Source organism: Pongo pygmaeus, chromosome 6, assembly GCF_028885625.2.
Source record: "Pongo pygmaeus isolate AG05252 chromosome 6, NHGRI_mPonPyg2-v2.0_pri, whole genome shotgun sequence".
Classification (NCBI taxonomy): Eukaryota; Metazoa; Chordata; class Mammalia; order Primates; family Hominidae; genus Pongo; species Pongo pygmaeus.
The window spans coordinates 116,486,791-116,499,641 of NC_072379.2; the positions used below are offsets into that span (position 1 = coordinate 116,486,791).

Below are 12,851 nucleotides of genomic sequence, written 5' to 3' on the forward strand. Positions count from 1 at the left end.
ATTAATCTTGCTAGCGGTCTATCAATTTTGTTGATCCTTTCAAAAAACCAGCTCCTGGATTCATTGATTTTTTGAAGGGTTTTTTGTGTCTCTATTTCCTTCAGTTCTGCTCTGATTTTAGTTATTTCTTGCCTTCTGCTAGCTTTTGAATGTGTTTGCTCTTGCTTTTCTAGTTCTTTTAATTGTGATGTTAGGGTGTCAATTTTGGATCTTTCCTGCTTTCTCTTGTGGGCATTTAGTGCTATAAATTTCCCTCTACACACTGCTTTGAATGCATCCCAGAGATTCTGGTATGTTGTGTCTTGGTTCTCGTTGGTTTCAAAGAACATCTTTATTTCTGCCTTCATTTCGTTATGTACCCAGTAGTCATTCAGGAGCAGGTTGTTCAGTTTCCACGTAGTTGAGTGGTTTTGAGTGAGATTCTTAATCCTGAGTTCTAGCTTGATTGCACTGTGATCTGAGAGACAGTTTGTCACAATTTCTGTTCTTTTACATTTATTGAGGAGAGCTTTACTTCCAAGGATATGGTCAATTTTGGAATAGGTGTGGTGTGGTGCTGAAAAAAATGTATATTCTGTTGATTTGGGGTGGAGAGTTCTGTAGATGTCTATTAGGTCTGCTTGGTGCAGAGCTGAGTTCAATTCCTGGGTATCCTTGCTGACTTTCTGTCTCGTTGATCTGTCTAATGTTGACAGTGGGGTGTTAAAGTCTCCCATTATTAATGTGTGGGAGTCTAAGTCTCTTTGTAGGTCACTCAGGACTTGCTTTATGAATCTGGGTGCTCCTGTATTGGGTGCATATATATTTAGGATAGTTAGCTCTTCTTGTTGAATTAATCCCTTTACCATTATGTAATGGCCTTCTTTGTCTCTTTTGATCTTTGTTGGTTTAAAGTCTGTTTTATCAGAGACTAGGATTGCAACCCCTGCCTTTTTTTGTTTTCCATTTGCTTGGTAGATCTTCCTCCATCCTTTTATTTTGAGCCTATGTGTGTCTCTGCACGTGAGATGGGTTTCCTGAATACAGCACACTGATGGGTCTTGAGTCTTTATCCAATTTGCCAGTCTGTGTCTTTTAATTGGACCATTTAGTCCATTTACATTTAAAGTTAATATTGTTATGTGTGAATTTGATCCTGTCATTATGATGTTAGCTCGATGTTTTGCTCGTTAGTTGATGCAGTCTCTTCCTAGTCTCAATGGTCTTTACATTTCGGTATGATTTTGCAGTGGCTGGTACCGGTTGTGCCTTTCCATGTTTAGCGCTTCCTTCAAGAGCTCTTTTAGGGCAGGCCTGGTGGTGACAAAATCTCTCAGCATTTGCTTGTCTGTAAAGTATTTTATTTCTCCTTCACTTATGAAGCTTAGTTTGGCAGGATATGAAATTCTGGGTTGAAAATTCTTTTCTTTAAGAATGTTGAATATTGGCCCCCACTCTCTTCTGGCTTGTAGGGTTTCTGCCGAGAGATCCGCTGTTAGTCTGATGGGCTTCCCTTTGATGGTAACCCGTCCTTTCTCTCTGGCTGCCCTTAACATTTTTTCCTTCATTTCAACTTTGGTGAATCTGACAATTATGTGTCTTGGAGTTGCTCTTCTCGAAGAGTATCTTTGTGGCGTTCTCTGTATTTCCTGAATCTGAATGTTGGCCTGCCTTGCTAGATTGGGGAAGTTCTCCTGGATAATATCCTGCAGAGTGTTTTCCAACTTGTTTCCATTCTCCCCATCACTTTCAGGTACACCAATCAGACGTAGATTTGGTCTTTTCACATAGTCCCACATTTCTTGGAGGCTTTGCTCGTTTCTTTTTATTCTTTTTTCTCTAAACTTCCCTTCTCGCTTCATTTCATTCATTTCATCTTCCAGGGCTGATACCCTTTCTTCCATTTGATCGCATCGGCTCCTGAGGCTTCTGCATTCTTCACGTAGTTCTCGAGCCTTGGTTTTCAGCTCCATCAGCTCCTTTAAGCACTTCTCTGTATTGGTTATTCTAGTTATACATTCTTCTAAATTTTTTTCAAAGTTTTCAACTTCTTTGCCTTTGGATTGAATATCCTCCCGTAGCTCGGAGTAATTTGATCGTCTGAAGCCTTCTTCTCTCAGTTCGTCAAAGTCATTCTCCGTCCAGCTTTGTTCCGTTGCTGGTGAGGAACTGCGTTCCTTTGGAGGAGGAGAGGTACTCTGGTTTTTAGAGTTTCCAGTTTTTCTGCTCTGTTTTTTCCCCATCTTTGTGGTTTTATCTACTTTTGGTCTTTGATGATGGTGATGTACAGATGGGTTTTTGGTGTGGATGTCCTTTCTGTTAGTTTTCCTTCTAACAGACAGGACCCTCAGCTGCAGGTCTGTTGGAGTACCTGGCCGGCCGTGTGAGGTGTCAGTCTGCCCCTGCTGGGGGGTGCCTCCCAGTTAGGCTGCTCGGGGGTCAGGGGTCAGGGACCCACTTGAGGAGGCAGTCAGCCCGTTCTCAGATCTCCAGCTGCGTGCTGGGAGAACCACTGCTCTCCTCACAGCTGTCAGACAGGGACATTTAAGTCTGCAGAGGTTACTGCTGTCTTTTTGTTTGTCTGTGCCCTGCCCCCAGAGGTGGAGCCTACAGAGGCAGGCAGGCCTCCTTGAGCTGTGGTGGGCTCCACCCAGTTCAAGCTTCCAGGCTGCTTTGTTTACCTAAGCGAGCCTGGGCAATGGCGGGCGCCCCTCCCCCAGCCTCGCTGCCGACTTGCTGCTTGATCTCAGACTGCTGTGCTAGCAATCAGCGAGACTCCGTGGGCGTAGGGCCCTCTGAGCCAGGTGCGGGCTATACTCTCCTGGGGCACCGTTTCCTAAGCCCGTCGGAAAAGCACAGTATTCGCGTGGGAGTGGCCCGATTTTCCAGGTGCCGTCTGTCACCTCTGGAAGGGGAACTCCCTGACCCCTTGCGCTTCCCGAGTGAGGCAATGCCTCGCCCCTGCTTCGGCTGGCGCACGGTGCGCTCACCCACTGACCTGCGCCCACTGTCTGGCACTCCCTAGTGAGATGAACACGGTACCTCAGATGGAAATGCAGAAATCACCCGTCTTCTGCGTCGCTCGCGCTGGGAGCTGTAGACCGGAGCTGTTCCTATTCGGCCATCTTGGCTCCTCACCTCCATTTTATCTCTTAATGTTAGACTATAAACTTTAGGATGAGAACAATCTTCTTAAAAATTTTCTGACTTCCATCAAGTGGCTAAGATAGTGACTGGCACAAGAGCAGCTCAATAAGCATATGTTCAATGAATTAATAAAAAGGTGTTTCTTCAATGGATGAAGAAAACTATTCTACCAGAGATTTTTTCCACTGTCTTCCCATGTTATTCTCAGCTTAAAATAATCAGCTTCTGTCTATGTAACTGCACGAAACTTGTCTCCCTGTTAGCAGTAACTTCTATTTGCCAAATGCAATCAACTCTTTTTAACCCTTACAGTCTAGGGAATGTGATACTATTAAATTAATTCTTCCTGTTGGAAAGGTCTCCTAACTTGAATCCAATTACAGCATTGTTTTCTTTTTCTTCTCCTTCTTTTTTTTTTTTGAGATGGGGTCTTTCTCTGTCACCCAGGCTGGAGGGCAGTGGTGCCACCTTGTCTCACTGCAGCCTCGACCTCCCTGGCTCAGGAAATCCTCTCACCTCAGCACCCACGGGGTAGAGAACAGTTGGGACTACAGGCACGTGCCACCATGCCTGGCAATTTATTTTTATTTTTTGAAGAGATGGAGTTTTGCCATGTTGCCCAGACTGCCCATGTTGCCCAGGTCTTGAACTCCTGGGCTCAAGGAATCCTCCTGCCTCAGCCTCCTCAAATGCTCGGATTACAGGCATGAGCCACCATGCCTGACCATACACCATTATTTTTTGGCTCTTTTCCTTCCTATTTCCCAATCTTCTTTTAGAGTAATTTTTTAAAAATATTTTCTGACCTAAAAATGGGAGTTTCTCTGGGCTTGGCCTTCAGTTTGCTTTCCCCCTCACCCTATATATCATTCCTGTCTCATAGCACACCTATGACTTGAACCATGACCCTGTTCTCCAGCCTTGTGACTCCCTGGCTTGTTGAGGCCTCCTTCCCTCTTACTAGGTACCAGTCATGCTCCCCATCTATGGTACCCTGTGTATCAAGATCAAGACAATTATTTTCCCATTACCTACCTCTTACTTCCTCACTTACAATCATTCAATTGTTCATTCATGTCCACAGGATTGCATCAAAACTTACACGGAAGATTGAGTCAAAAGGAATACAAGGCCTTTTATGACCTGACTCTAGACTTCCCATACTTATCTCCCTCCTCTCCCCAGCACTGCAGATATAGCTAAATACCTGTAAAGACTCCAAAGCACATCCCCTTCAGTGCCTCCAGATATGCTGCTAGTTCACCTGGAATGGCTCTATTTTCCACTCTTTCTTGGCTCAGCTCTTCTTCAATTTTCACTTAAATCTTCCACAGGGAAGCTCTTACCTCCCCTATGCATATTTTTACACTTTGCCTCATTTAGTGGTACTTACAACAAATATAGGCTTGGAGTTGTATTTTTAAACTTTTACACAGATGGTTTTATATTATGTGTCCTTTTATAACTGACTTCTTCACTCAACATTTTTTTAATGTATTTCAGGTGATTTATATAGATAAAATTTTTTAACTGCTACTTGGTACCTTTAAAATATGAATTTTCTACACTTTATTCTATTTATCCATTCCCTAATAGATTTCCATTTAGAGTGCTTTCAGTTTTCTAGTATTATATACAATGCTGCAACACACATTTTCATATGTCTCCTGGTACACACATGCAAGAGTGCTTCCAGCTATGTGCTTAGGCGAGGAGTAGTTTGTCGAATAAATGAAAATAATTGTGCATCTTTTTTCTTCTTTGACATATTCTGTTCTTCAGTTTCTCTTTTTTTTTTTTTTTTTTTTTTTTGAGATGGAGTCTCACTCTGTCACCCAGGCTGCAGTGCAGTGGCGCCATCTTGGCTCACTGCAACCTCTGCCTCCTGGGTTCAAGCGATTCTCCTGCCTCAGCCTCCTGAGTAGCTGGAATTACAGGTATATGCCACCATACCCAGATGATTTTGTATTTTTTAGTAGAGACGGGGTTTCCCTATGTTGGTCAGGCTGGTCTCGAACTCCTGACCTCAGGTGATTCACTCACCTCAGCCTCCCAAAGTGCTGGGATTACAGGTGTGAGCCACCGCACCTGGCCCCACTTACTTTCTATAGTTCATTTGCATTCGCAGCTTTTATCATCAGCCTTATGGAAGTAATCATAATCTAAATGCATATCCTGTCTTTTTTACTTCTCTCAGATTGTCAGAATTGGAATCTTAGAAAGACCTTAAGAAACGATCCACTCTTTTGCACTCAGGTATATGAATAATTACTAACCCTATTAACAGGTGAGCAGACTGAGGTGAGAGAAGGCTAAGCACCTTGCCTGACATTACACAGACATCTGGGTACTGGGATTCAGATGCCCTTTCCCTGAAATCACACTACCTAATGTCCAGTCTTCCACAGGATGTGCACCTGCAAATCCTGCCAACATGTCCGAGATAGAAATTATACTCAGGTCTCCCATATCAGTCTTTTATTTCATAAAGTCCTCCTTAATCCTCAATTTTAGGATTTCCCATCCCTCTCCTCATTATATACCATTTCCTTCTCCTCCACCCTGGTCCAACTGAGGACACATCATTAAAACTTTTTGATGCTTGATCTGTTTCCAGACTCTCTATAGGTTGATTTGTCCCAGAAAGAGCTGCCTACAAAATTCCAAAACACCGTTTGTATCATATTATGCACTATCAACAATCTCATTGGCTCATCTTTGACGGCCACATAAGGTCAAAACTACTGAAATGAGCATTAAACTGCCCAAAACATCAATTGCGCTGTCTCATCCTTCCAATTCCCCACCTCTAATCACACTTCTATCCCAGCCATGCCAATATGCTTCATATTTTTCACATCTAAGATACCATAGCTATATATATTTATTCCTTCTGTGTTTTAAATGTTTAATATCAAAAAGTGGAATATAATTAAATGATAGCATTTACATTCCATAATAAAATTTTAGCTCAACAGAAAGTTTTCCATGTTTGTTATTAGGTTAGCATCAGCCTGTAATAAGAGAACTATTTTAGAGAAATTCTATATAAGACACTGTTTCAGACACTGAGCAGTGATTCAAAAGTTTAAGGTCCCGAAACCTAGAGTTTAATGATAAATAAAGCCTTCTTTCAACCAAAAAAACCCACTCAGGTTTAAAGAGAATTTCTATGATTCTCTTTTATATTTTATATTAAAGTACACTTACTTACACAGTTTGCATATATGCTTCCTTACCATTCTGAAATTTTCTTCACAAAATAAAAGTATATGAATGTATGTATTAGGTTGAAGATAAAAACATTATTTCAATTTTTAAAATTTTGCTTATCCTAAAATTGAATTACTGATACAGCTGGCTGACTGGATGGATTGGGTGATAATCTTAATATAAGAGGTCATGATGTTTTGTAAGGTCTATACTCCACACTCATAAACCCACAAGTGAGCCTTTATAAAATATGATAAGGAGCATATACTCTTGGAGCTGGAAGGGACCCAAAAGATGATCAATTATCTTCATAGAAAAGTAGGCGACCAGGTGCTGGGAGACAACCAACTTGCCTGCCTCATACAATCAGCTGATGCAGAGTACGTAGCTGGGATTTCTCATATCCCGCCAGTCTAATGTCTAGAAAGACAATCTAAGTCAGAAGAAAAACGCAATAAATATTTAGATTGCTCTCCTAGGTCAGTAAAATACAAGAAGCCAGCATTACTTGAATAGCAATTAGTTCTGCAAAAAGTCATTCTACACCGAAAAATAGTTAATTATCACACTTATAGTCAGCATTTTTGCCATAGCTAGGGCTCCAAAAAGGTTAGAAAGGACATGTAAATAGTTTTTCCCATTGTACCAGAGGCCCCAGCAGCATAGGGGAAAGATAAACAATAAGCTCTGAACATCACTCACTCAGATTCTCCAGCAAATGCTTGCAGTCATCAGTGGCAACATCATGCACAGTCCGATTGCACTTGTCTCTTCTTTCTGGCTCAAGCCCTCTGTGCCTACACAAGATTTCCAGGCAGTTCTGTAAAGACAAGAGCTCTGTTACCTCCAAGTCCAAATGAATTTTGAGTGCAAAACCCAAAGGAAAAGCCAGTTGCCGATAACAATCAAATCAAGAATTCACAGCTATAAATCTTATTTCAATTCCATCAACCCCAATATACAGATTAATCTTAGATTAAACTAAACAATGTCTAGAAATGCAAAACAAAGAGTGCTTATTTAAATGCAAATGATAGGATCATAACACTGTTCCACAGAACAGCTTCTTAGGTTTCAAGAAAAAAAATAGCTTGCTAATCACTCAGTCTGCAGATTGAAATTAAGAACAAAATTAATTTCAGCAGGCATTCTCCTTTTATGGTAATTTGGCAATAGAAAACAAAAAGACTTTTGCTATAACGGGATGTACTTTGCTGTTTTCTAGACTATAAACTGCTTTCCTGGTAATATAAGTGCAGGGCTCTAATTTTAACAATTCTAAGAGTCCTCATAAGCATATTTGTATTTGAGATGTTACCTTGCCATATTTTATTTGAAAAATATGCAGATCATGTTGATTGAGATTTTAGAAAAACATTCCCTATAGATGTTGAAGTTATGCTACCTTTCCTTTTCAGCTTTTTCTTCTTCTGTGTTGCTTAAGGAAATCTCCATTCAAAAAGTAGAACTACGAACTGAAAAGTCTTAGTCCTCCATATTTTTTCAAATGCAAAGTAAGAGACAATATATATACATAAATTTGCTAATAAATAAGCACATGGCAAGATATTACATCAGGATATTTACCAAGGAACTCTCCTATATCAATGTTTACCACTTGATGATTTGTTGGCTAATTTCCCACAAGGCTAAGGAGAAAAATGAATAGACCAGAAAGCATGAAAAGGAACTAATAACCAAAACAAGCAATGCCCTGCCCATCACTCCCCTAAACACACACACACACGTACACACACACACACACGTACACACACACACACACACCTGTACACACACACACGCACACACACACACCCACTCGGAGGCATGGGGCTGTCTTGCAGTTCTAACAACATATTAAATCAGGTCATCTTGAATAGCCTTTTCTTACCTCTCTGTAGCACACCCTTACATCTATTTTAAAATATACCTTTTTCCTTTCTAATATAAAATATTTTTAAAAGAAATACCATATCTGGCTGGGTGTGGTGGCTCATGTCTGTAATCCCAGCACTTTGGGAGGCCAAGGCAGGTGGATCACTTGAGGTCAGGAGTTCCAGACCAGCCTGGCCTGGCCAACATGGTGAAACCCCATCCTACTAAAAATACAAAAATTAGCCAGACATGGTGGTGGGTGCCTGTAATCCCAGCTACCCTGGAGGCTGAGGCAGGAGAATCGCTTGAACCCAGGAGGCGGAAGTTGCAGTGAGCCAAGATCATGCCACTGTGTGACAAAGCAAGACTCTGTCTCAAAAAAAAAAAAAAAAAAAAGAAAGAAAGAAAGAAATATAATATCCACACAGAAGTGTATAACTTGAAGCATTATCACAAAACACACATACTTGTGGAAGGAGCACTTTGGAAGCCCCTTTTGTACTCCATCTCAACAATTAACTCCTCCCTCCCTGCCAGAGGCAACTACTATCTGATTTCTAATATTAGAGATTGGTTTGGTCTATTTGTGAACTCTATATAAATGGAATCATACTGTATGTAGGTGCATTTTTATATTTGGCTTCTTTCATTCAATATAATGTCTCTAAGATTCATCCATGTGTTGGGCGTAGTCAGAATTCGTCTTCATTAAAAAATGATTACTATATGGGATTCCATTATATTCCATTATGGTATACCATAATTTACTTATCCATTCTTTTGTTGATGAACATTTGTGTTCTGCTATAAACATTCTAGTACATGTCCTGTGGTGGACACGTGTTTGGTGTTCAGTATATAGTAGAGCTGGACTGCTGTGCACAGGGCATGCACATGTTCTACGTTAGTCCATACTGCAAACAGCTTTCAAAAGTGCCTACACCAATATGCACTTCCACAAGGAGTAAACATGAGTTCCAGTTGCTTCATGTTGCCTCTGAAACATACTTTTAAATGCAATAATGAGTTCGCTAGAAAGTACAGTGAGTCCCTAAGGGCCAGAAAGAAAAACAAAAAAGTAAGCAGAAACCACCAATTCAGTGAAACTTTAACAGGAAGCCAGTGCTGCTATGAAGGTAAAGACGACAGACAGAACCTTTTTGGATGGTGGAAGGATAGGACACTGGGCCTTGCGTTTCCTGAGAAAAGAAAATCTGCCTGCTTGCAAAGGGAAGCAACTAGGACATTTGTTTCTCCCTGCCTGGCCCTGTTCAGGTTAGAGGGATCTCTCTAAAACTTGCCATTTAAGTCTGGCAGTCTGTACAATTATTATGTGGCCATTAAAAAAGTAAATCTTAAAGAAAAGTCTGGAAGTCTGGCTTTCATAGGTCTACAGTTCAGATTTAAGAAATTGCTAAGCTAAGAAATTAACAGAAAACAAAGTCAGATAAATAAATGTCAATTCATATCAATTTGTTATTACTAATTTGGACAAAATCAGTAAATGAATAAGATAATGTTGATTTAGAAATGAACTCTAATTAGAAACTTAAATAGGAAGCAATCTGAGAACTAAAATTAGTGAATTTTCAAGATGATAAATGACAAAAATCACACATTTATTTTGCAAGTTAGAACTTGCAGTAAATGTAGGTAAGAGCCACAGCAGACCTGGATTCTAATCCTGCCAACCAAAATGACTCTATCTACCACTGTTGCTGAATCATTTAACATTTTCCTGCTTTCATTTCTCTATCTGTATTTCAAGTATCTATATCTCAAAAGGCTAACGTGACTTAAATGAAAGTGCACACAAAGTTCTTATATTCTTGGCCTGTACTAAACTTCCAATATTTATTAGTAGCTATTATTATTACTATAATCAACATCATCATCACCAGCTAGAAAACAGTCCAAATATCCAGTTAACTGGTGAGGTACTACAGCACATAACAAATGTCACTAATCTCAAGACAATTTAAGTGTTGTTACTTCAGATTACAAACAGAAATGATAAAAGGGGTAACACAAGTTTGCAATACTCCTGAACTGAGAGTCTTTTATTTCTGGCCTTCAAAGTAGGTTATTTCTAATTTTTATTACATTCAGGTAGGTCAGCGGGTCAGAACATAAGCAGTGACTTTCTCTTTAAGGAAGCATGAATGTCAGTCCCCATGAGGGTAGCACATAGCCAAACACTACTACAAGTGTAAATTCTGCAGTGTGTGCTGGCTGCATGGGGAACTCAATCAAAGTGAAAACTTTGGCCCCACTGACACTTAACAACAACAGCTACAACAACTATTTGAGCACATACTAAGTTCCAGGCACATTCCACACTTTGCAAGTATTCAGTGTTCGTTTAGCCCACACAACAACTTTATAAGTAAGGCACAAAGCCCCTTTGGGCCAGGGGCTATTATGAGGGCTAAGGGTCCTGATGGTGAATAAGGTAGAGCAGTTGCATGTCTCAGGGAGGAGTGCAACATGTCCTGATACACTCAGAAAAGGGGCTGGTGAAGCAATGAGTACAGTTTTACTTTATGGAGGAGCAGGAGGAGGTAAAGAGGGAGAGAAGTATCTACACTCTCTCCTTGTTGAATGGGGTTGTGTGAAGAGGACAAATGCTGTGATCCCAGTCCCTGCTTCTGGAAATAGAGTCCCAGGGGCCCTAAACTGGGCAGGATGTCCTACCCAAGTGATACGGAGACAGGGATCTAGATGGATGAGTTTAAGCTAAATTCCTATCAGGATACAGAGACATCTGCTATAACAGAGACCTTTTAAAGAAGTAGTTTAGGCCTCAGCTTTCACATGCACTCACATTCCACTTGCCAGAACTCAAGTATTTGGCCATAGTTCCCTGCAATGGGGACTGGAGAATGCTGTATTTATTCTGGATGCCCATGGGTCCAGCTGAAACAGACGGATCTGTTACTATGGACCAAGGACAGAGGAGAGGTTGAGGGGTGAGGGAAGTGCCAGGCTCCTTTAGGCAGAGCTGAGAAGCAAGGTACCAGTGCCCAGGAAATTCAGTAGAAACCCCAAGTCCAGAGAGCTAGAGATAAAAATCAAAGTCAGAGCAGGGAGCCAAGAGTTTGAGATTGAGCAGAGGGAAAGAAAGTGAAAAAAGTTTGCAATTATATGTTTAAAGCCCAGCTCAAGTGCTGAGAACAACCTTGGGGTGTAACTGCTGCTTTACAGGGCTGGGGAGACGGAAGCTGTTAACGTGGGAAATAACGACATGAGCAAGAAGGTAGAGTTAGGTGTGCATGGTCAAAGATGAAGTTGGCTGCTGTCAGCTGTGAAGGGCTGAGTGCTATGCACTTTGCTTGCTTTTCCGTAGGCATGAGGATGTGTTTGGGAAGGAAAGTGCCATGTTCAGCTCTGTTCTGAAAAGCAATTGTTGTACTGAAAGATTACATTGGAAAGGATGAGAGTGACAGCAAGGAGACCAGTTAAGAAAAATATAGTAGTCCATTCTCTTACTGACTCAGCAAACATTTAGTACTTTTGGGCCACAGGCTCTGCTGGACACGGTATATATAAGGATTAAAAAGTAACTGTTCAGAGGAGATGCAGAGGCAGAGAAGCATGCAAACAATTACAATAAAGTACACGCACTCTAAGCAAAGTGTGGAGAGGTATCCTGGGAACACCTAACTCCAAGAAGCCAAGACAAGCTGAAATGTTTTCCAGGCAGAGAGGGGTCAGGACAGGAGAAGAGGCCATTTGAGGTAATGGCAGCAGCAGGGAGGGGAGAGAGCACAGTATGTTTGCACATTGGCCGGTCATGCGTGGTGAAAGCCTAACACGCACTAAGGAAGGAGACAGAAGTGTGCCTAGGGGAGCAGACCAAGGCCAGATCAGGAAGGGACTTGACTGTCATGATAGGCATCCCTGCCCTGGAAGTGAGGCTTGGGAAGACATGAAGCAGGTAATTTCATCACCATGTTCACCTGTTAGAAAGGCCCCTCACATGGCAATGTAAGGGAAGCAGAGAGACCAAACATGATGAGACCACGGCAGTACTGTGAATGTGACCAGACAGCAGATGATGAGGGCTCCCTTAGGGCAGCGCTGACAAGACTATGGAGGAGGCAAGGTATTCAAAATTTATTCGTAAAAGAGTAAATCAAGAGTCGTGTTGATCATTTGAGTTCTTTAAGTTAGGAAGATGGGGCAAGTAAACAAATGCCAGGTGATGCTATTGAAGTAAGAGAGGAGAAGCAAGAATTGCAGCAGATTGGCCAAGAAGCATAAACATTAGGGCCCAATAATGTGCTAGAAGGGAGCTGTCTGGTGGAAGCAAAAGTGAATGTGGTCCCCAACAGGATTACCCTATAACTGTTTAAACTGGAACACATTATTGAGTAAAAGGGGGCACTGTTAATAATTACACTGGGATGACAGGCATAAACAGCTTGTACTGAGAAAACTGGTAAGTTTGTTCACTGGTTACCAAGGAAAGGACCTGCTTAGACAGACTCAGAAAATGCTTAAGTAGGGCTAGAGATGAGATTTTAGAATCCCTATAGATTATATTCTGCGGATCAACAAGATCATTCAAGTGAGAAAGTTCAGAGTGACAAGAAAAAGGATCAAAACCCAGATCCACGAAAGGTGTTGGTGGGAAA

The 12,851-nt window shown here is 41.3% G+C and overlaps 1 protein-coding gene across 4 annotated transcripts in view; it reads right to left on the reverse strand.

The window, feature by feature from the left end:
* CTTNBP2 (cortactin binding protein 2) overlaps positions 1–12,851 on the reverse strand; it is a 175,017-nt gene that overhangs the window by 55,932 nt on the left and 106,234 nt on the right. For all 4 annotated transcript variants that reach the window (XM_054496022.2, XM_054496024.2, XM_063667792.1 and 1 more), the window contains one exon: positions 7,042–7,159. In XM_054496022.2, the coding sequence (XP_054351997.1) occupies positions 7,042–7,159 (118 nt within the window). The remainder of the gene's footprint in view (positions 1–7,041; positions 7,160–12,851) is intronic.